Consider the following 24,137-nt stretch of genomic DNA (forward strand, 5'->3'; position numbering starts at 1 on the left):
TTATAGTCTGTATTTTACAAGCATATGCATGAAGAACCAAAACTTTAAATTAAATGCAAGATTATGGTTGATTATTGTTCTATAGGAAACATTAATATAGAAAAAGATCATACCACTGAACTACTACTACTACTACTACTTATCATCCAATGCATGTTTCACATTTTGCAATCACAAATAATCCCTGGTTTGATTTCTGTCTGCATCCAAGTAGGTATTCGTTTGTGCTGCACAAGTGAAACTTGTTACTTAAAAGACCACTGAGTTGCTTCACTGAATCATACATTCTTTTTGAAATCATCCTGTGTACTTCTAGCCACACATTTTGCACCTGCTTATAAGCTTGTGGGCCTGTGGATACAAAATACTATAGGTACAAAAAAATCTAAAATGAACTCAATTCTGAAATACCTCTCCATTGGCGAGCAGGGTATTCATTCGCTCTAGAAATCCAGAATCCAAGACATTTGATTCATCCATTATAAAGGCTATCTTTTCATTTTTGCATCCAGAGCGTCTCAGTACTGTCCTGAGATCTTCATCAAAGTCTTCTCCAGTATATTTTCTGTGTACCTAAAAGGTTCCATTTAATAGTTATTATTGGACCATTTTAATATCATCCACACAAGATGCATCATTTTAAAATGTTATAAGCCAGGTAACCACCAGGGAACTGGTAAAGAAATCTGGTATGTAAAAAAGTTTCACTGCATTACCTTAATCTGATAAACACTTAAACCATTCATCCAGGCTACAAAACGAGAAAGTGTTGTTTTTCCTGCACCACTAACACCAATGAGAAGTAAATGGCCCTGGGGCTGCCGGAAGATTCTGAAAGCAAAAGCAAAAACTGAATAGCAGCACATTCCACTATAACAACATTGTATAAATATTCCTGAAAACTCCCAAACTTATAAAATATTTAATAACTTTTTTTCAATAGTGAATAAGCAGGTACTGAAGCTACATCTATAAAGCAGAAATAGTATAAAATGCTGAACTTAACAGCTCAGCAGGCTTTAAGAATCTTCTGTTACATATATTTTGTATGTCAAGGTGTGCTGTGGGATGACCTCTAATATATGCATGAAACTAAATACAGCATAAATTACAAGTGTGGACTAGGGGAGGAAATGTTTACAAACCAGGTTGTAGTTCTCAACCTAGTCCTCAGGACACATCTAGCTAGGTTTTCAGGATATCTGCAATGAAAATGAATGAGATTTTAATGAACTACCTCCATTATATGCAAATCTAATGGAGGTATTTCATGTAAATTTACCTCATGCATATTCACTGCAAGTATCCTGAAAATTTAACTGACTAGATGCGTCTCGAGGACTAGGATCAGAACCATTGATATAAGGTGTACAGAACTCTTCCTTTCAGTGGAATCTGACAACTAGTTGTCAGTGATGTCAGAATGACATTCATGAATTAGACAAGGCTTCTCCTTCCAGAAATCTAACTTACCGGTCAATTCTGAGTACATGATCTAAGACTTCGTTGAACAGTACAAGAGGCACATCAAGCTCTTCTTCATAAAACACCTTCAATCGAGCTTTGACATACTCCCTTAGCTCTTCCTGATCAACTGGGATATAGTCCTAGAAAGAACATCCACATGTTTATCTAAGATTCTACAAAATTAATTACCACTATTACAGAATAAGCGACATCCAAAATTAAGACATATTCAACTTTCAAGCTAGTCATGTGAAGGGCAATTCTATAACTGGGTGACCACATGTCCCTTATCGCCTAAGTGTACAGAAAACTAGCACTGTACACAATAAGTATACATTTACCCACGAAGAGCCAGCTATTCTGAAGTGGGGCCTATATATGGGTGGGGCTCCCATTTGCACATGTATCTTAAATAATATTGTTTGTTACATGCATCCCTGCTGCATTTATGCAACTGCAGTTCCATCAATCTATGACTAGTGTAACTGACGATACCGGGTTATGCTGGTGTTTTATAAATGGAATTAGGGCACCCAGATGCTATTATAGAACAGGTTCACATTACGCAGCATTAAGGGACCTAAATGGAGGTGCCAACTTACAGAATTTCCCCCCTTACCTTTGTCTATAAGAATTCTCAAATCCTTGTCATCAGACTCTCAGACAGTATCCATGAGTATGTATGAAATATTTACATATAACTTGAGGCAGCACACAAATATTTATGCATATTCATTGTGGACATACTCAAGGCGCACACTTTCACAAGACAGTACTGCTTGAATCACCAGAATTACACTGGTAGCTACTTTGGCTATTCTGAACGGTGCTCTCAGGCCTCCCTCGACACACTGCTCTGGACCTGTGGCTCATGGTACCACAGTTATTTGGATATCCCAGGCAGTTTGTTTCTTGGTTTCAAGTTGTTATGCCTTATTCAATTGTTTTCATACTATTTGATTTTCCTTTGTGGTTGCCTACACCTGTTCTTTCTTGTACTGCTGGATCTAGTTTCTTCTTGCAACATAGCTTAATCTACACATTGTTCCTCCAATGAAGGGTTTTCTGCCCTGTTAGCGCACTAACTGTAGTTTCCATTATGGCCACTATTTAACCTTCTTTATGGAGTTTCATCCTACCACAGCATTCTGCAAAGGCTGGGTGTGTGTGGGTGTGTGTGGGGGGGGGGGGGGGGGGGGGGGGAGAGGACACTCCTCCACAGAATGCCGCTTCACAGCCTTCAGTTTGAGAGTCACCCGTTTGTGATCGACTCACCTACTTGTACACGAAGAAAGTGACGTTATCTGTAACGAGGGTTCTCCATGGGCAGCAAGATAAGTCAGTCACACAAACCACCCACCTCACCTCTAGTAGATGAGTCTTACAGCTCTGGAATGTACTGAAGCAGAAATGGGTAGGCACTGCACTAGGGGGTGAATGGCACATGCTCAGATGGGCCCTTTTTCAGGTCTAGGAGAACAGATACATGCATGCTGCTGGATGATATCACCAGTGTGTTGTTGACTTATCCTGCTGCCCATGAAGAACCCCCATTATAGGTAAGTATCTTCACTTTCCTGATCAGCTTTTATGAATAAACTCCTTTGTTTCTGAATTATACACACACACTTCAGCATGAGTTCATCAATACTGTACTACTTTGTTTTTGATCAGAGAAAACAAAATGCAATACTATTTGAATTAGATCCTACACAGGATTCTCTCAAAACATTTTTACCTTGGATAGCCAGTTACTGTATAAGATGGGTCTGTTCAAAGCTTTATCCCTCTCTACGTTGGGGAAATGTTTTAGAGCTACAATATCAATGTTCTCATCAGTCCAATGCCTCTCTTCATCTTCCACTAGTCTAATTTAGGAAAAAAATAATTGTGTTAAGGTCAGTTTTAAATGTACAAATATACTAGAAAGTAAACAAATGGGTACAAAGAATTTAATATGCATCAAGCCTGGAAAATAAGACTAAGAAAAAATCTGGTCTCGATGGCTGACTTTTTTTTCCTTGAGTCCTACCAGACCAGTCTGGAACCAATGGGCTATGCCCATCAAATAGCAGATGGAGACAGCCCGTCTAACAGCTTCTGCTTTCATTCACCACAGTTGCTATATATATTCAACACCGCCTGACATCTAGACTCATATGGGAGTATATTCAAATGATAAATGATATGAAGATTTAATAATCAAAAAATTAAAACATTAACAAAAAAACAGATTTAATTTATAAAAGATCTCAAACATCGGTAGGAGGGGGTCAGTCTATGATTATAAGCATCACTAAATAGGGGCTCACCTGTATTTGTGTCAAGTATCACCCCAGTGACTGTATGAGACTTTCCCTGTGCATGTCAACAATATATGGTAACAGACTTGTTATTCTACTCCCAAGTTCACCTCTACTAGCAATGTATTATATGTTGTAGACGATATAGTAGAATATTGCCACTAGTATTTGACAGTTTATTTGTAGGATGGGCAGCATAAAATGTACTGTATTGTTTTGGGATCTTGACAGGTATTTGTGACCTGGATTGGCCACTGTTGGAAACCGGATGCTGGGCTTGATTGACTTTTGGTCTGTCCCAGTATGGCAATACTTATGTACTTATTTTGTATCTGGAGCAATGGAAGGTTAAGTGACTTGCCCAGAGTCACAAGGAGCTGCATTGGGAATTGAACCCAGCTCCCCAGGATCAAAGTCAGCTGACTAACCACTAGGCTACTCCGCAGATACTCCAGGCATTACGAGGGGTGAAATTTGCTGTTGAAGTTCATGACCCAACCCAGAACCCTGGAAGTTGCCTGACTGCTCTCTGTAAAGAAAGACACCAGAATCAGTCAGTCATCCAGATAGGGATGTACCCTGATTTCTTTATAATGTAGAAAGGCAATCACCACCACCATGACCTTGGAAAAGGTCCTGGGAGCCATGGCCAGGCCAAAGGACAATGCCCAAAATTGGAAATGATGATTCAGAACTGCGAAACAAAGGAACTTCTGGTGCAGCAGCCAAACTGGTATGTGGGGATACACCTCTCCTTGAGGTCCAGAGCGGTAACAAATCCCCCTGGATGAACGGAGACGATGACAGACCCAAGCATCTCCATGTGGAAACGGATACCTGAAGGCAGCGACTGACACATTTCAAGTCCAGCACCAGCTGAGCACCCATGTTCTTGTTGGGAACTATAAAGTAAATGGAATAAGTTCCCAGCCCTTTCTTCACGTGGAACATAAGCTACCGCCCCCAAGCTGAACAGGGCTCTCGGCGTCTCCCAAAACATGGCCAGCTTTCTCATGGGACACGGGGATACCAAAGAGGACGGAATGGGCAGGCGGCAAAATCCCAGCCTGTATCCCTCTCTGATAATATCCAGGACCCAGTGGTCTAAAGTGATTTTGGCTCATTCCCCATAAAAAGAGGACAGATGTCCTCCAATGATGATTGAAGGAGAATGGACTAAAACCCCATCATTGGGATTTGCGGGAGGCCCCAGTTGACCAAGCGGTTTGGAAGGAGGGCTTTTTGTCTAAACAAAAGGAAGACTGTGGGCTGATACCATCCCCACTGAGAATACTGAGCCCGAACCAGCCAACAGCACCTTGTCTCCCTAAACTTGGAACGGGAGGATGAAGAGGAACAAGATAAAGTCTTCGGCCTATCTTCCGGGAGATGCTGGGACTTAGTCTCTCCTAACTCCTTGACCAAATTGGTCCTGTCCTCCCCAAATAACCATTACCCTTAATGGAAGCTTGACCAAGAGGGACTTGGACGCAACATCAGTGGACCAGTGCCGCAACCATAGCTGCCAACAAGCCATGACTTGAGAGGACGTACAGCATGCATGAGTGTGAAGGAGATCATGGATCACGTCTGTCAGATAGGCCAGACCCGCTCCAAGCATGGACCATAGGCAGACTCAGGACCTTCCCAGTCTGGAAGAGAAGACAAAGAAGCAGCAGCCTGACCCTGGCCACAAAGGAGCTGCAGATCGTAGCCTGCAGCCCCAGAGAAGTCACCTCAAACAATTGTTTCAGGGCCGCCTCCAGCGTATGGTCTTGAAAATCCTCCAGGGCAATAACCTCTTCCACCAGAAGCATAGTCTTTTTAGTGACGGCCATCACCAAAGAACCGACTCTAGGCAAAAGCTTCTCCTTTTCTTCAACCACCAAGGGGTATAAGCAAGACACAGCCCTGTCAAACTTAAGGCCTGTCTCCGGAGATTGCCACGCTGCTCAGATTAGATTCTGAATGGCCAGATGCATTGGGAAAGTCTTGGAGGGGACCCCCCCCCCCCCCCCCCCCCCGAGTCCCATCTTAATAGAAGAGACAAGGGCCACAGCTGACATCCAAGTATCTGAGATGCTATTTAATTTTCGAAAGGGCAACTATAATAAAATGAGAAAAACGGTTAAAAAGAAACAAAGGATTGGCTGTAAAGGTTAGGACACTAAATCATGCGTGGACATTATTCAAAAATATCATCTTGGAAGACCAGTCCAGATGCATTCCACGTATTTGCAAAGGTGGAAAGAAGAAAAAACGTCAGCCAGCATGGTTAAAAGGTGAAGTAGAAGAGGCCATTACAGCCAAAAGATTGTCCTTCAAAAAATGGAAAAAGGACCCAAATGAAGAAAATAAGAAGCAACATAAGCACTGGCAAGTCAGAAAGCATTAATAATGAAGGTTAAAAGAGAATATGAAGAGAAACTTACCGCAGAGGCTAAAACTCACAGTAACAACGTTTTCAGGTACATCAGAAGCAGAAAGCCTGTGAGGGAATCCATGGGACCATTAAATAACGAAGAAGCAAAAGGGGCACTCAGGGAGGACAAGCCCATACTGGAGAAACAATGAATTCTTTGCTTCGGTCTTTACGGAAGAATATGTAAGAGATATGCCTGTACCGGAATTGACTTTCAAGGGTGATAATGCAGAGGAACTGAAAGAAATCTCTGTGAACATGGAAGATGTACTGAGCCAAACTGACAAGAGTAGTAAATCACCTGGACCGGATGGCATGCATCCAAGGATACTCAAAGAACTCAAGCATGAAATTGCTGATCTGCTGTTAGTAATATGTAACCTGTCATTAAAATCGTCCGAAGACTGGAGGGTTATTGGACAGAAAACAGAGGGTAGGGTTAAATGGCCATTTCTCTCAATGGAGAAGGATGAACAGTGGAGTGCCGCAGGGATTGATAGCCCTCCACCATAATACCTGTACAGTTAGCAATACTGTGCAAGAACCATGAACTATTCATGACCTTGTATATACACAATCTGATAGCCTAAGCAAGTCAGTACATATAACTCATTGCAGCTGGCCTCACCCAGCTCCCATGAGGATTTGTAGTTACACACATGATACCACCATCTGCTATACAGACAATGTGCACCAGGGCATGATAGATATATCTGACATCCTTATGTTTCTGCAGCCTGATTAGTTTCCTGCTGATGTAGCAAAAGCACATCCTTCCTACGCTGGGAAAGGAATTGCAGTGGGAAGCACAGAAGCATGCGTTTACACTATTCTAAGATAACCTTTGTATATAAGTATGAACTGCACAAGACAACTTTGGGACAGTCCCTGAGCAGTGCTTTGCAGCCAGTATCCGAGAAAGGATTTTCCCCTCAGCTAACAATATTATTTCATTATCTTTGTCATTCTCCTGTACTGTAAGTAACTTACATTTATTGTATTATTTATGATATTCTTTCTGCCATACAATAAAATTACCTATGTTGTATACCTGATATTGTTGGCTATGTTTATCCCCGAACACCTCCCTTCTAAAGGTAGCCAGGTAAGGGCTACCAGGGGAACTACCCAGCTCCCTACAGGATCTGTACTGAAACCAGTACTATTTAACATATTTATAAATGAAATAGAAATCGGAATGAGTGAGGTGATCAAATTTGCAGGTGATACAAAACTATTCAAGGTTGTTAAAACATGTGCGGCACACTTTTTACATACCGCAATACGTCACGCACCAGGATTCACTCCGGGATCTTTGGATTCACGTTATAGGAACTGGGAGCGGGGAGGCTTATGGGAGTTGGGGCAGATGTGGGGGGAGGGGGAAATACTAACTTTTGCAGACGTGCAAGAGGAATATGGGATCCCCACTTCTAATGCATTTCAATATAGCCAACTAAGGGACTACATTTTGAGGCGAGCAAAGGAAGAGTTGAGTTTGGAAGAAACACAATTTGAGAGGGCTATGGCTGGTGGAGGGGGTAGAGGGGGAATCTCTAGGCTATATAAAGCGCTTTTATTACAAACACAGCCAATTCTATACTATACACATAAATGGGAAAAAATACTGGGGGTCTCTTATGAATACTCAGTATGGGAGCGGGTGTTTGTTTCGTTGCTTAAGGTGTCAATTTCCAATGCTCTTGTAGAAAATGGCTACAAAATATTATATAGCTGGTATTACACACCACAGAGATTAGCTAAAATGTTTAAAGGGGGGTTGGCTCTCTGTTGGCGTCAATGTGAAATGTTAGGAGATATGGCTCATATATGGTGGGCCTGTCCTCATGCTCAACAATACTGGACAAGAGTGGTGAAGTTGATTATAAGCATAACGAAATCAAACTTTCCTATGACAATGGACTTTTGCCTTCTGCATATGCGACCCCAGGGGTCCAAAAAGTATGTGTATCAGCTGGCCACACAGATATTGGTGGCTGGTAAGTTGGTGTTGGCAGCGGCATGGAAACAACAAACTCTGCCGGGACTCAGGACTGTTATAAGGAAACTGGACTACATTCAGCTAATGTCTAAGCTAACTGCGATGCGACAAGGTCGCCTGATAGTGTATCATCGAATATGGGATTCATATATTGAGTGGTCGGCGCAACCGGACCCTGCCTTGCCAATTAACTAAGAGGGAGGGAGGGGGTAGAGGGAGGGGGAGGGGGTAAGGGATATATAAGGGGATTACAGAGTAATAAAAACAAAATAAAAAACCAATGTTGATGTTGCAGATGGAAGTAGTGATACTGTATGTTTACAATTATCTCTGTGCGATATGTGTATACTCAATAAATATAAATAAACATTTAAAAAAAAAAAAATCATGTGCGGACTGTGAAATATTCAAGGAAGACCTTAGGAAATTGGAAGACTGAGCATCCAAATTGCAGATGAAATTTAATGTGGACAAATGCAAGGTGATGCACATTGAAAGAATAATCCGAATCATAGTTACATGATGCTAGGGTCCACCATGGGGGGGGGGGGGGGGGGGGTGGGGGTCAGCATTCAAGAAAAAGATCTAGGTGTCGTTGTATATAATATGAGGAAATCTTCTGCTTAGTGTGTGGCGGCAGCGATGGCCAAAAAAGCAAACAGGATGCTAGGAATCAGAGTCAGCATGGGTTCAGCCAAGGGAAGTCTTGCGTCACCAATTTGCTTCATTTCTTGAAGGCGTGAACAAACGTGGATAAATGTGAGCCGGCTGATGTAGTGTATCTAGATTTTCAGAAAGCTTTTGATAAAGTTCCTCATGAGAGACTCCTGAGAAAATTAAAGAGTCATGGGATAGCATGCAAAGGTCTGGTGTGGAATAGGAGGGTAGAAACAGAGGGTAGGGAAGGAACAGAGGGTGCAACAATGGCCAAAAAATCAAATACGATGCTAGGAATTATTAGGAAAAGGATGTTGAATAAGACTGAAAACACTATAATTCCTTTGTATCGCTCCATGATCCGTCTGCACGCTGACTATTGTGTTCAATTCTGGTCGCTGTAAAAAAAAAGAGATATAGTGGAATTAGAAAAGGTTCAAAGAGCGACCAAAATGATAAAGGGGATAGAAATCCTCTCATATGAGGAAAGGCTAAAGAGGTTAGGGCTCCTCAGCTTGGAAAAGAGATGGATGAGGGGAGATATGATTGAGGTCTACAAAATCATGAGTGGTGTAGAACGAGTAGAAGTAAATTGATTTTTTACTCGTTTCAAAAGTACAAAGACTAGGGGACACTCGAAGTTATGTGGAAATACTTGGAAATATGTTTTCAATCAACGAATAGTTAAGCTCTGGAATTCTTTGCCGGAGAATGTAGTAATGGCAGTTAGTGTATCTGGGTTTAAAAAAGGGTTGGACAAATTCCTGGAGGAAGAGTCCATAGTTTGCTATTCAGGCAGATATGGGAAGCAAACTTCTTGCCCTGGGATTTGTAGCATGGAGTGTTGCTACGATTTGGGTTTCTGCCAGGTACTTGTGACCTGACTTGGCCACTGTTTGGAAAACAGGATACTGGGCTAGATGGACCACTGGTCTGACCCAGTATGGCTACTGTATATTCCTTCCTCTGTTAGGCCTGTTGCTAAGGGCTAGGCCTGCCACTAAGGTCTAAGGCATGTACTTTGCTCAGTTTGGTTCTCACAAGATGGCCTAACAAGTTAGCATCTTTGCAACATACAGTGCTTTTCTCAGGAGCTGAGATCATGCCTTTCATATAAGGTAACCTTGGCAGTTGCTGACAGGCTGGGGACACAGTGTGAGCCTAACATGTCCAGAATGTTTCATTTGGGGAGATGGACAGAGAGAGGACACAAGGGTATTGTTCTGGTTGTGCATGCTATACAGATAAGTAATCAGCCAATGGCCACCAAGTGTGCATGTGCACATAACGTCAGGAGAGACTGATATACCCATATATGGTACAGGCTACTTTCTGATTCCAGTTTAGGGGAATCACATGATTTATGAGAAATGTAACTTGCAACAGTATATATGTGATGTCCGGGACAGTGATAGCTGAGCAGTTTTTTGTTATTCAGGATGCGCACTGCTGACTGACAACCTGCTCCAGGGAGAGAACTATTATTTGTATTTGGCTCTGTGAGATACCAATAAAGGTAATTACTGGTTGCACCTAACGGAGTCTAAGTTCTCTTTCTTATTATTTTTTTTCTCCTGTGTTTCCCCCCTCCCTGTGAAGGCTAAGGGATGGGAGAAAGTAACACACTGCTCTTATCTTCTTATGACCTCGAGCGATTTAGTAATTAAAGTAGGCAGTACCACCTGGTGGAACAGGGTAGAACTTTAGGGTCATCACCCTCCTCTGGAGGTAATACACACTCTTCCAGAGGGTCCTGCAAGGAACACGATCTAGGTAAGATCAAGCCCCGATCAGAATGATCTGGAGAACACAGAATCAGTGTCCCTAAACTCTGGGGATTCCACAAAAACCCTCTTAGGAGCAGGAGGGAGAAAGAGAAGCAGCAGCAGGGACAGCGAAGTAGAAGCAGCCTGACCCTGCTTCAATAAAAAGGACTGAAGCATCAATAGAACACATTTGGGCCCCTAAGGATCTGCTAGAGAGCCCCAGAGCAACAAAAGACTTGTTTTCTAAGAGGAGCTCTGCTGTCGCATTCCCCTCCCCCAATCCAAAATGGCCGCTGTTGACTACGACTGGGAGCCTGAGAAAGACGTGGTTTCCCCTGATTAAGACCCAACTTTCATCTGCTTCTGCCCTGGACTTGCAAGCACACTTCCCTTCCACTAAGCGCCGTGACCTGCAAGTCCCATCAGCACTTGCCCGCTGCAGGTGACTCCATAGGCCCAACGTGCAGCAGGATGGGAGGAGGACAAAGTACACTGCGTGGGAGCCGCTAAGCAGTGACGCTTCAAAGAAGAAGACGTAGTGATCAAATCACCAGATTGGCCTTTTTTTTGTGTGAAAACACTGCAGGTACTTACCCCAGGCCCCCTACCAAACCCCCACCCTGAGTGCTTCCCAGCCCTGAAGGCAGATGTGTGAAAATCTACTCTGCAATGCCTTTTGCCTCTATTTCCCCCCTCCCCCACGGGGAGAGGATGGAGATCAGAAAAGGGCAGAAGGGAAGAGGGGGGCAGAGGAATAAGGGGCAGTAACAGGTGATCTAGAGACCCTAGGAAGTAAGGAAATCCCCAAGCTCAACTGGGAGCCAGCTGACCAACTGAAGTAGGAGAATCTCTGAAAAAAAAAAATCAGGAGTTGCTAAGCACACTTTCAACCACTTGCTGGAGACAGAAAATACTGAACTGCGGGAGCTGGGTACACCACAATTCTGAGTTCTCCATCTCTACCTGCTTGTCGATGGACAACACCCACCTTTCTGGAATAATGTAGGATGACAAGGAAATTAGCCTGAGGGCCAATTTTTTTCCTTTCACCAGAACAATCCAGAACCAATGGGATGTAATAAAACATCCCTAAACCAGGTAGAATTCATAAACCCCTGTTCTAAGCACTCCTGCACCAGATACAGATTCTTCCCTGCTGAAATCATACAGCCAACAGTTTAGAGAAAGCATGCACAGATAACCATGTTGCAGCTCGACAAACTCTGCTCAAGATGTTGCCAAAAAGACCTTAGGTAGAACTCACCTGGGAAGAATATAAGCCAATGAGATAGAATTCTGACTTAAGGAGGCAATGGCAGTTTTGGAAGCTGCTTCACCTCTGGGGGTAAAAAGCATCCATAGAATCCTCAGAGTTTAAAACTAACATTTTGTAGTATCACTGATCACGAAGCTGGGCTGCATCTGAATAACTATAGCCAAATTTGCTAGAAGTCAAATGCCCTATCCCAAACCTATACATCTTAGCCAGAACAGCCTATCCTATCCTCCCCAAGCAATAGCTAAATACAGTGAAACTTGTCTAGATGGGGATCTGTAAGATTTCATTACTTTACTTGTTACCCTAGTTTGCTTCCAATTATTTGTTAATAAATTTCCATTTTTTTAAAATTAGATAAGCAAACCCAAAAATGCATTCATGGATCTTACAAAAGACCACTTCCCCCCAAATCTTCTCCTGTTATTTGGTCTGCAGGTATAATTTATAGGAAACTGATCCTTGGTTTTGTGGAGGTCTATGTCCCTAGAAACCATCGGGAAATAATTAGTAGCATGAGGTAACTAAATACCCTTGTGCAAATCCAGTTGACAGGAGGGAGGCTGCCAGTTTAGGGTCATGGGCACAAGTGCAGGTAGGATCTGAGCAGTGCTAGTGTCCTTGGGTTTACCTCGATTTCATACTAGAGAGCAGCATTAAGGCATTCTAACACAGAAATGTGCTTCTCTATTGAAAGTGGCTACCTTGTCTGTATTGAAAGGCTTAAGGCAAAAGCAAAAAAATCCCAATAAATAAAATTTCAACTTAAAAAACCAATTTGTTGGAATACCTGTCTTGGAAAAGGCGGAGTGCTTCATGTGCCCAAATTCTTATCAGGCCTTCAACAGGCAAGGTCTCCAGTGGTCTCAGGGCTTCAAATATTCCTCTCACCCATCGAGTCATTTCACGGGGTGAATAGATGTAATGTGGCTGTATATCTTGAGTAAATCTTTCCTGAAAATAAAAGCAACTCCACTATTAAGAGGAAAAATATTAGCGCAGTGAAGAGGAATAATCTGCAAAATGTTTAGGTTTTTAGAAGTAAAAACAAGGATGCTTAAAAAAACAAATTAGTATGCATGCTAAGGTCCTGCTCTGTGTACAAGCTAGTAAACATTTAGCACATGTGTGCAAGTGAACAACCAACAGATATAGTAATCAGGATGGTGACCCAAAATTAAACCATATACATTAATCCAGGCTGCTAATGTTCTATGGTTAACAGATGCAAGGAAAAGAAAAATGCATGTATGCATCATCTATTAGGAACTATTTTATAATGCATGCTAGCACTAAACAAATGCTGAAAAAGTCCATTATTCCCCTTAATCCAAAACCATGATCTTGACATTAAAGGGAAAAATCTCTTTCCCGATAATTTTCTCTTTTTTAGTCCTACTAGACCAGTCCAAAACCTGTTTGGTTATGTCTGTCAAGCACTGGATGGAGACAGAGAAACAAAGTAGTTCAGTATGATTCACTCCTTTTAGTGCACAGTGCAGCCTTACTGCTCAGTATTTTGAATGACCAAGTAATGGTGCTCCTTTTTGCATTTCTGATCAAGCGTTCCTCCGTTACCTTATTCAGCATTCTGCAGAATGACGCTACATTCAGACTCTGAAATAGGGGACACTAGGGAAGAGAAGATGAAATACAAATCCATCTATGCATCCAGCTTTTCCTACTTAAGCGCACAACTATGGAACGCACTGCCAAAAGCAGTAAAAACTACGCTCGACCACCTAAATTTCCGGAAAGCACTAAAGACATACCTGTTCAAAAGAGCTTACCCCACCGGCCCAACACAAAAATACCTGGATACCTGCGACACAACGTACCAAAGACCGTAATGAACATTACCTGACTCTTCCTCTCCCTCTCTAAGTTCCCCCCCCAATTGTACCTAACATACATGTACCTCATTCTACCACAACATCACCCTTATATTCGTTCATACCGGAATCGGCTAAAGCTGTTAACGGACCTATGTAAGCCACATTGAGCCTGCAAAAAGGTGGGAAAATGTGGGATACAAATGTAACAAACAAATAAATAAATAAATAAATAAATATCACCATTTTGAACTGTTCGTCTGTCTGCTCCCAGGCCACATGAAATGTTCCCATTGAGTTGCAGAAATGTGCACAATGTGCAGAAGTCCTTCCCTCTAATTTCAGAATTAGTAGCAGCAACTGGCAGAAAACATTTGGCCAAAAAGCAGTAGGAAAACAGTTTGCCTCTCTCTGGAGACTGAAGATGCTTCATGAAATCAAAAGGAAAAAATATGAGGCAACTTCAGGAGTAATTGAGACTCCAAACACTGGCAGAGTTTGCCAAGAAAAAGCCAATTGAGGAACTTCCTAGCTTTGCTACTGGTGGAAGATGTCTGTTCAGATAACTTCCACCATACTTACAACTATGATCCACAAGCTTCCAAGGAGGACAAAGTTACCAAGTCATTGGGTCCAGTTGTTCAAAGTCCTCTGCACTGACTACTAGGCTGTTCCTTACACTTCCTTGCTGCTCTATTACAAATGGCCATAATACCTGAAGCTGTCAGAGCCTGGTACCACTGTCACTTTCACTTCTTGGGGGATGGGGTGAGGTCAGTAACAACTGGGAGATAGAGGGGTAAATACCTTTACCCCTCTACTGATCAGCTGCTCAATCAGAGAATCTTTTTGTACCTTGGGTGTGATATCAACAGGTCTAGATAAAAACAATGTTGCCTTTGGACAGTTTCTGAAGCCCCCTCTAACTGGGGATAGCGAAGCAGGATCCATAATCATATGCTGATGGAAAAAATGTACGTGGGTCACTCCCTCAAACGAGTAAAACTTTTTGTCTGTTTGGGACTCTTATCTCTCACATCATTACCTCCCAAGGCTCGGAGTTTTGTTCTAAATCCCATAAGTACATAAGTATTGCCATATTGTGTCATTAGATTTGGTTCAAAAATTTTAGAGATATTTTGGGAACAGTTGAAGATAATTCACCATCTGTTTTTAGAACTCCATAATATAAGGGTGGGGGGTTTGGGGGGGCACTAGGCTACCAGGGCAGGTAGGGGGTGGGGATACAGTTGTTCACTGAGCCACCAGGGACATTTCTGGTGTTGTGGGGAGGGGGATAGAGGTACACTCTACCTCCAGCCTCCTTGTGCCATTGTGTTGGGGGGGGGGGGGGGAGTATCAATTGGATCATATCTTGTCAAGGGTGGGTTGGAGAGCCCTGTCCGCTCTCCATTCCTCTGCAAACCCTAATGCCAGCTCTGAGCTGGTGTAGGGTTTACCATTTATTTATTGCATTTGTATCCCACATTATCCCACCTCTTTGCAGGCTCAATGTGGCTTACAATACATCATGGGTACTGGAAATAGAAGTGAATATACATTAGGTTTACAGAGGGTTTGTGTTACATGGTGGTGAATTACATAATGGTGTTGAAGCAAAAGACATTATAAGACAGTACTAGAAATTCAAAAGATTATACATATCTTGTCAAAGAGATAGGTTTTTAATAGTTTGCGGAAATTGGTCATTTCATAGACTGTTTTCAGGTTACGTGGCAGCGCATTCCAGAGCTGCGTGCTCGTATAGGAAAAGGTAGATGCATGCATTGATTTGTATTTCAAACCCTTACACTTGGGAGGATGAAGAATGAGGGGTGTGCGGGAAGATTTTTTGCGTTCCTGGGTGGTAGTTTTATTCAATCTGACATGTAGGCTGGGGCGTTACCATGGATGACTTTGTGGACTAAAGTGCAAAGTTTGAACCATGGTAGCAGCGCCCTTGTTTGGCGCTCTGCCTGTTGAGCACTGGGCAGGAACATCTAATGCCCTGTTTAGCATACACTTGCAAGTTATTTGCAGTCAGAGCCAGCGAGTGCGTGGCTCTGATCATGAGGCGGGAGCAAACACAGGTGCCAGTATGGCGCTAATAGCCTCTAAAGCCCACGTTTGCTTCTGATCATCAGCCCCTCAGAGTAGCACAGTAATCATTCTGAGAACTCTCAGAAAACACAGGTAGCCCATTCTCAAAGTGTTGCCATCCTTAGCTCCCTCAGAGTAGCATAGAATAAACCATTCACACGTGGCTGTCAAGTTCCATTTTCCCAATCTGGCTGCTTACTGCATACTTAAAACACCTATGCAGGCTTCTCAAACATTTAAACTATACCTATTTAAGGGCCAGATGCACTAAACTTAACGAGCCATTAACGAGCAAGTAGTAAACCGTGGCATGCACTAAAGGCTTCTCCGAGCCATTTTCCGATCACGGTAGCAGCTAACAAAAACGGAATGCAGATGATCCAAAGGCTATTATAATGAGCTGCACTGCCGTTGCAAAGCTATTATAAAGAGCTGCACTACGGTTTTCCGATCCCCTTACCGTGAAAAACCTAACAGGAGGTCTACACCTCTCGTTGGGGCAAATCGGAAGAAGAAAATGTCGTCAAGGACGTCCTTCACTCAAAAAAAAACCCCTCTAAAAAGACGTTCTTTTTACAGGCTACAAGCTAATCTACAGTTCAGAGGCAAGAGAATAAAAGCTAACCAGACGATACGGAGGAGCCTGACAAGCTGGAGTTACTGGATGCTGCCATGTCTGTCTCTTTCTCACGTGAACCTTCCAGCCCAGAAAAGCTGCTTTTTATTTTCTTTCAGCCTTGCACAAAGGCAAGCGATCCTTAAGCAGTTTTCAGCTTGCACCCCCCCTCCCCCAAAGATCGGGATGTGCGAGGACACAAATCAAAACTTTTTGGACGTCCCTCCCTCCAGGTCTCTCTCAGTCAATCACAGTGCATTTAGCTGATACTGGTAACAGCTAAACGTGCTGTGATTGGCTGAGAGAGACCTGGAGGGAGGGACGTCCAAAAAGTTTTGATTTGTGTCCTCGCACGTCCCGATCCTGGGGGAGGGGGGGCGCAAGCTGAAAATAACCTTAAGCTCCGTGTCTCTCTCCTGCTTCTCGCTGCTCGGCCAAAGGGATTCCCGGGAAGTTAGTGAAGGACGTCTTTTTTTTATATTGAAGGACGTCCATAAAGGACATCCTTGGCATGCGCAGAGCAGCCAGCATAACACTTGGCTGCTCTGCGCATGTTCGACCTGCCGACTGGTTTCCTATGGAATAGAGAATGCAAGTGAGCTACTACTACTACTTATCATTTCTATAGCGCTACAAGGCATACGCAGCACTGTACACCATACACAAAAAGACAGTCCCTGCTCAAAGAGCTTAAAATCTAGACAAGCAGCTCATTTGCATTCCTTTTCCTTGATGCATGCCCGTTCCTTACCAATTCGCTAAGGGAATCGGTAAGGGAAGGGCTTTAACGATTTTTTAGTGCATCTTCCCCTTGCTATAGAAGTGATAAGTAGTAGTAGTACTCTTGCAGATTATAGGAGACAAACCGCTGAAAAGGCAAGAAGGAGGTGAGAATGAAGAAGTACTGAGAGTCCTTTGAGAATTCCCCCATGAATGGAAAGACAAAAGCATTTTCAAATCGCTGAAGTGAAAAACCCTGCTTTACTGGGAACCAGTTCTTCAACTGGTCCAAAAGCTACATAATCTGTCTGCTACCATCTGCTGGAGACAAAGCAATACTGAGCATTCTAAGGATTCATGGTACCCTAAAGGGGGTGAATCACACAGGACTGCATTGTTTCTCCGTTTCCATCCACTGTTTGATAGACAATCTACAGGTTCTGGACTGGTCTGGTATGGATGCTAAGGAATACCAGTATAAAAAGCAAGCTCTATTGTTAGATTTATGAATTTCATGGAGAGGAATTTAGATGAATTGACTGCAAGTGTTGCAGTTGTATTACTATTTCTATTGCTGGACTGAAGGTTACCTGAGACATCGTATAGAATTCCACCATAGCAGCAGTAAGAGGTTCTGCATATGTACGAAGTGATGGGATGAGCCTCAGCATTGCACGATTAAATGTTCCATAGATCTGAGTAAGTGATGCAGGTCCTGGGTAATCCACATATACAACAGGTATGTGACGTAGAAACCTGGACAGATGGAAAACTCCATAAGACAAACTGACATTTTTCCCTTCTCTGGTTTTATAATAAAAGCAGCAAATTATGCAGATAAAGGTTTGTTTTCTCAATGGATAAGTATTTAAGGAAATGAATGATAAATACTGTCATATTTATCTAGATTTAGATACTAAAAGTTAACTGCACCTGACCCGATTTTATGAAAATTTCACAAACCAAATGAATTAAGAAAACTGTATCCAATACAGAAGTAGACTAATCATAAGCACTCGTTCAAAACACCCAGATACAGCTGTTGGTGTTTGTGGCGAGACAAGGGACTTCATGCTTATGGTTTTGTATTATTGCTCAAATGATACCTTTCTTTAAATGCACTTCCCTTGTTTGGCCAGCAGGGGGGTGTCTGCGTCTGCTATATAGCTGTAATGAGCTCAAAAGAAAACAGACCTCTATCTTCCCACAGAAAAGAGGAAAACCACTGGGGAGAGTAACCTGCAGTGCCATTGGCCAGAAACCCCTTAGCATAAGTGCTCTGGGCCCTGAAGCTTAAGATCTAGCCAGAATGTGCTGGATTGGTTGCCAGGTCAGGTGTTTTCCTGCCCAATTGGGCTGGTTTTTTATTGGTTGTGGGTAATTCCCAGTGATCACTGGTTGCGGGTGTTTGGGCAACTTTTAGCATGTTGTATGTTTTTTTTGGGCGGTATTCAGCCAGTTCCATCTGTATGTCCCTCTGCATTTCAAGTCTCATTCTGGGGCTCCAATAGCTTCTCCTGTTGTCCAATGTGGGGCTCCAACAGGAGAGAAGAATGTTATAGGTGAGTCACATGACATCATCATATCGGGCAGGCACGTGAAGGAGGAAGAAGCAGAGCACATAGGGCAGATGAACAGACCCTCCCACCCCCCCCCCCCCCCTCACACTGTGTTGCTATTTTGGGGCATTAGTTGGGCTGGAAAATTTTATGCTACCTGGCAACTCTGGCTGTGGAGAGAGTGAAGACTTCTGCACTGAGATCCTGTTCAAAACCTATGAGCAGTTATTTTTCCTGACATTCTCAGGTACTACTTAGGTAGTAAGGTGAAATTAGATCTTACCTGCTAATTTTCTTTCCTCTAGACCCTCCAGACCGGTCAAGACGCTTGGGTTATGTACTCCTACCAGCAGAGGGAGACTGAGAAAACACTGAACTTTGAACACTGCCTATATAACCTGTGCAGTCCTTCCACTAACCAGTATAACTCTAACAAAGCAGAAAACAAAGAAAACTAACCAGAACCCTGTACGTGGGCATATCATAATTCCCACATCTTCCATGTGCTTCCACAGGCAGGCCACAGAACAAGCCAAACCAGAACAGAAGCTGGATCAAGGCATCTGAAATTACTTGAACAACAGTCATCAGCTGCCAGGCGCAACCCTATATTGAAAGAATCCCTTCTGGCCGAAAGAACATACTGGGCGGGCCCTTGACCGGTCTGGAGGGTCTAGAGGAAAGAAAATTAGCAGGTAAGATCTAATTTCACCTTCCTCAGCAACCCTCCAGACCGGTCAAGACGCTTGGGACGTACCAAAGCAGTAACCACTTACGGGCGGGAACCTCGGAGGCCAGAGGACAAAACAGCTGCCCCGAAACTCGCTTCTTCCTTTGCATGAACATCAATCCTATAATGCTTGACAAACGAATGCAAAGAGGACCAGACCGCCGCCCGACAAATATCTAGCGGAGGGATCATGCTACTTTCCGCCCAAGAGGCCGCTACTCCCCTGGTGGAATGAGCTGAAAAGACCTTAGGTACTGACCGTCCCTTCAAGACGTAAGCAGACGAAATCGCCTCCTTCAACCACCTGGCTATGGTGGCCTTTGAAGCCGCAGCCCCCTTCGTTGGACCGCCATAAAGAACGAACAGCCGATCCGAGGCTCTGAACTCCCGAGTTCTAGACAGATAACACCGCAAAGCTCGCTTCACATCTAACTTAGCAAGCTGCCGCTGCTCCGAGTCCCCCGCCAAACTCCCTAAAACAGGCAAAGAAATGGTCTGATTCACATGAAATTCCGAAACTACCTTGGGCAAAAAGGAGGGCACTGGCCTCAAGGTAACCCTCTCCTTGGAAAAGGATAAGAAAGGAGCCCTACAAGACAGAGCATGAAGTTCAGACACCCTACGCGCTGATGTAATAGCTACCAAGAACACCGTTTTCAAGGACAAATCTTTGACCGTAGCTGAGACCAGAGGCTCGAATGGAGGTCTGACCAAAGCTTCTAAAACAAGATTCAAATCCCACGGAGGAACCAACCGACGACGGGGAGGCCGAAGCAACTTAACACCCTTCAGAAAACGTACTACGTCCGGTGCAGAAGCTAAAGACTTTCCATGAATCCTTCCACGAAAGGAAGATAAAGCCGCTACCTGCACCTTCAGAGTAGACAAAGCCAAACCCCAGTCCAAACCATCCTGCAAAAATTCCAACACCTCCGGGACCGAGGAACGCAGCGGCCTCACCTCCCGATCTCGACACCAGTGCTCAAAAAGTCTCCAGACCCGAACGTACGCCAGGGATGTGGACTGTTTACGGGAACTTAACATTGTAGCAATGACCCGAGAAGAAAAACCCTTCTTCTTCAACCTGTGCCTTTCAAGAGCCAGGCCATAAGAGAGAATGGAGACGGGTCCGGCAGCACAATCGGGCCTTGACATAACAATACAGTCTCTGTTAGCGGAAGAGGTTCTGCTACCCCCAGACGCACCATATCTCCGAACCACGGACGACGGGGCCAATTTGGAGCTATCAGAATCACCCGCCCCGAGTGACGTTCGATGCGCTGAACTATCCTTCCGACTAACGGCCACGGAGGAAAGACATACAGAAGCCCCTGCGGCCATGGCAGCAGAAGGGCGTCTATTCCTTCTGACCGAGGATCCCATCTGCGACTGTAGAACCGCTGTACTCGCGCATTTCCCGCTGTCGCCATGAGATCCATCACTGGCAGACCCCATACTGCCACAATGCGATTGAAGACCGATCGATGAAGAGACCATTCGCCGGGATCTAGGGTATTTCTGCTCAGAAAATCCGCGTCCACGTTGTCCACCCCTGCTACGTGGGCCGCCGACAGAGCCTGAAGATGGACTTCCGCCCATTGGCACAACTCTTTCTGCCTCCCTGTCGGTTGACGTACGCTACGGCTGTGGCATTGTCGCATAGCACCCTGACCGCCCTGGCTAGGAGCAGAGACTGGAAGGACTGAAGCGCCAAGCGAATGGCCCGGGTCTCCAACCGGTTGATGGACCACTGAGCTTCCTCCAAGGACCAGCAGCCTTGCGCTACTTGGCCGAGACAGTGAGACCCCCATCCTGAGAGGATGGCATCTGTGGTGAGGACCACCCACTCTGGGGGTTCCAAAGGCATGCCCTTTTCCAGGTTGCGCGTGTTGAGCCACCAGCGGAGACTGAGACAGGGGGTTGCACTCAGGGGCAAGCGCACCTCTAAATCCTGCGATTGCGGAGACCACCGACTGAGCAGAGCTGTCTGCAACGGCCGCATGTGAGCCCTGGCCCAGAGCACCACCTCTATAGTCGCCGCCATCATTCCCAGCACCTGCAGATAATCCAGCGCCGTCGGAATTCCGCAAGAAAAAGACGAATGCGATCCTGCAGCTTGCGAATCCGAAGAGAAGGCAAAAACACTCAACCGTCGCCTGTCTCGAAATGCACCCCCAGATATTCCAGAGACTGAGCCGGAACTAGATGGCTCTTGCTGCGGTTCACTACCCAACCAAGAGATTCCAGCACCTCCACCACTCGAGCGGTAGCGACTACGCTCTCCACTCTCGACTTGGCCCAAATCAGCCAGTCGTCTAAATACGGATGCACTAGAATCCCCTGCCGACGCAGCGCCGCCCAGGGCCGTGCCTAGGGTCTCTGGCGCCCCCCTGCAGACTATCAGTTGGCGCCCCTACCCCCCGTGAAAATGATCAGGCCCCCCCCCCCCCCCCCCCCCCGGTGAAAATGATCGCTCACCACTTGCCACACTGACAGGAATTGTCAGCAATATTCTTAGAAACAAATTGCTATACATTGCAAAATAAGATAGCAGATGTAAATTCTCAAAGTGGACATATTCCAAATGCTAGACAAAAATTAAACTGAACCCCCAAGATGCCAGACTCTGCATACAATGCAACACCACAGAAACAGAAAATGTCCCCTAGTACTGTGCAAAATATAAAGACTGCAGATGTAAATTTGAAAAAAACTAACAAGAACCAATCACCACTTTACAAATTAACAAATAGAAATAAAACAAATATAGAAAATAAAATAATACCATTTTATTGGACTAACACATTTAGCTTTCAGAGGCCAAAACATCCTTCCTCAGGTCAATACAGTATAGTGCTGTTACAGTATCCTATCCTGACCTGAGGAAGGGGGTTTTGTTCTCCGAAAGTTAGTCAAAATGTATTAAAATTAGTCCAATAAAAGATTACCTATTATAAACATTTATTAACACAGCTACAATACTACTATATCCTAAAGCAAAAAAATAAAAGTAAATATTTTATTTACAGTTTGTTGTCTCTGGTTTCTGCTTTCCTCATCTTCTTTTCACTGTCTTCCTTCCTTCCATCCAGCATCTGTCTTTGTTCTCTCTCTGCCATCCAGTGTCTGCCCTCTCTGCTGTCCCCTTCATCCAATGTCTGCCCTCTCTCCCTGCCCCTTCCATCTACATCTGCCCTCTATCTCAGCACCTTCCATCCACCATCTGCCCCTGTCTGCCCTCTCTCTCCCCCTTCCATTCACTGTCTGCCCTTTCTATCGCTTCCATCCAGTCTGCCCTTTCTCTCTGTCCGCTCAATCCACCATTTGCCCTCCCTCTCCCATCCATCTAAGGTCTGCCCTCCCTCTGACTCCCCCTTCCATCTAGGATCTGTCCCCTCTCTCTGCCCCTTTTTTTCAGCCCCCAGTTCCAGCCCCACTATCCCACCAGTCCCCAGTTTCAGCCCTAGCCCTTTTCTCCCACCAGTCTTGAGCTTCGGCCCCCAGCCACTTCTCCCTGTCCCCTTTTCAGCCCCCAGTTTCAAACCCAGCCCTTTTCTCTCACTAGTCCCAAGCTTCAGCCCCAGCCACTTCTCCCTGTCTTCTTTTCAGCCCCCAGTCCCCACAGTTTCAGCCCCCAGTCCCAGTACTAGCCCCCTTATCCCACCTACCCTCCTTTTCAGCCCCCAGTTCCAGCTCCAGCTCCCTTCATCCACATGCCTTGCATTAGGGCCTCCCCTTTCAGCCCCAGACCCCATCTGGGCTCCCCTCCCCATCCCCTTCTCCCATCTGGGCACCCCATCCCCTTCTCCCATCTGGGCACCCCAACCCCTACTCCCATCTGGCCACCCCCATCCCCTTCTGCCATCTGGGCTCCCCACCCCATCCCCTTCTGTCATCTGGGCACCCCACCCCATCCCCTTCTGCCATCTGGGCTCCCCTCCCCTTCTGTCATCTGGGCACCCCACCCAATCCCCTTCTGTCATCTGGGCTCCCCACCCCATCCCCTTCTGCCATCTGGGCTCCCCTCCCCTTCTGTCATCTGGGCACCCCACCCAATCCCCTTCTGTCATCTGGGCTCCCCACCCCATCCCCTTCTGCCATCTGGGCTCCCCTCCCCTTCTGTCATCTGGGCACCCCATCCCCTTCTGCCATCTGGGCTCCCCACCCCATCCCCTTCTGCCATCTGGGCTCCCCACCCCATCCCCTTCTGCCATCTGGGCTCCCCTCCCCTTCTGTCATCTGGGCACCCCACCCAATCCCCTTCTGTCATCTGGGCTCCCCACCCCATCCCCTTCTGCCATCTGGGCTCCCCTCCCCTTCTGTCATCTGGGCACCCCACCCAATCCCCTTCTGTCATCTGGGCTCCCCACCCCATCCCCTTCTGCCATCTGGGCTCCCCTCCCCTTCTGTCATCTGGGCACCCCAACCCCTTCTCCCATCTGGCCACCCCATCCCCTTCTGCCATCTGGGCTCCCCACCCCATCCCCTTCTGCCATCTGGGCTCCCCACCCCATCCCCTTCTGTCATCTGGGCACCCCACCCAATCCCCTTCTGTCATCTGGGCTCCCCACCCCATCCCCTTCTGCCATCTGGGCTCCCCTCCCCTTCTGTCATCTGGGCACCCCACCCAATCCCCTTCTGTCATCTGGGCTCCCCTCCCCATCCCCTTCTGTCATCTGGGCACCCC

The 24,137-nt window shown here is 45.2% G+C and overlaps 1 protein-coding gene across 2 annotated transcripts in view; it reads right to left on the bottom strand.

The window, feature by feature from the left end:
• The window catches only part of DYNC1H1 (dynein cytoplasmic 1 heavy chain 1), a 415,182-nt gene that overhangs the window by 169,186 nt on the left and 221,859 nt on the right, over positions 1-24,137 (bottom strand). For both annotated transcript variants that reach the window (XM_030213839.1, XM_030213838.1), the window contains exons 41-46: positions 17,752-17,917; positions 12,684-12,847; positions 3,206-3,335; positions 1,474-1,607; positions 717-831; positions 412-573 (exon numbers count right to left, since the gene is read on the bottom strand). In XM_030213839.1, coding sequence (XP_030069699.1) covers positions 412-573; positions 717-831; positions 1,474-1,607; positions 3,206-3,335; positions 12,684-12,847; positions 17,752-17,917 — 871 coding nt within the window. The remainder of the gene's footprint in view (positions 1-411; positions 574-716; positions 832-1,473; positions 1,608-3,205; positions 3,336-12,683; positions 12,848-17,751; positions 17,918-24,137) is intronic.

This window comes from Microcaecilia unicolor, chromosome 9 (genome assembly GCF_901765095.1).
Source record: "Microcaecilia unicolor chromosome 9, aMicUni1.1, whole genome shotgun sequence".
In the NCBI taxonomy this organism is placed as follows: domain Eukaryota; kingdom Metazoa; phylum Chordata; class Amphibia; order Gymnophiona; family Siphonopidae; genus Microcaecilia; species Microcaecilia unicolor.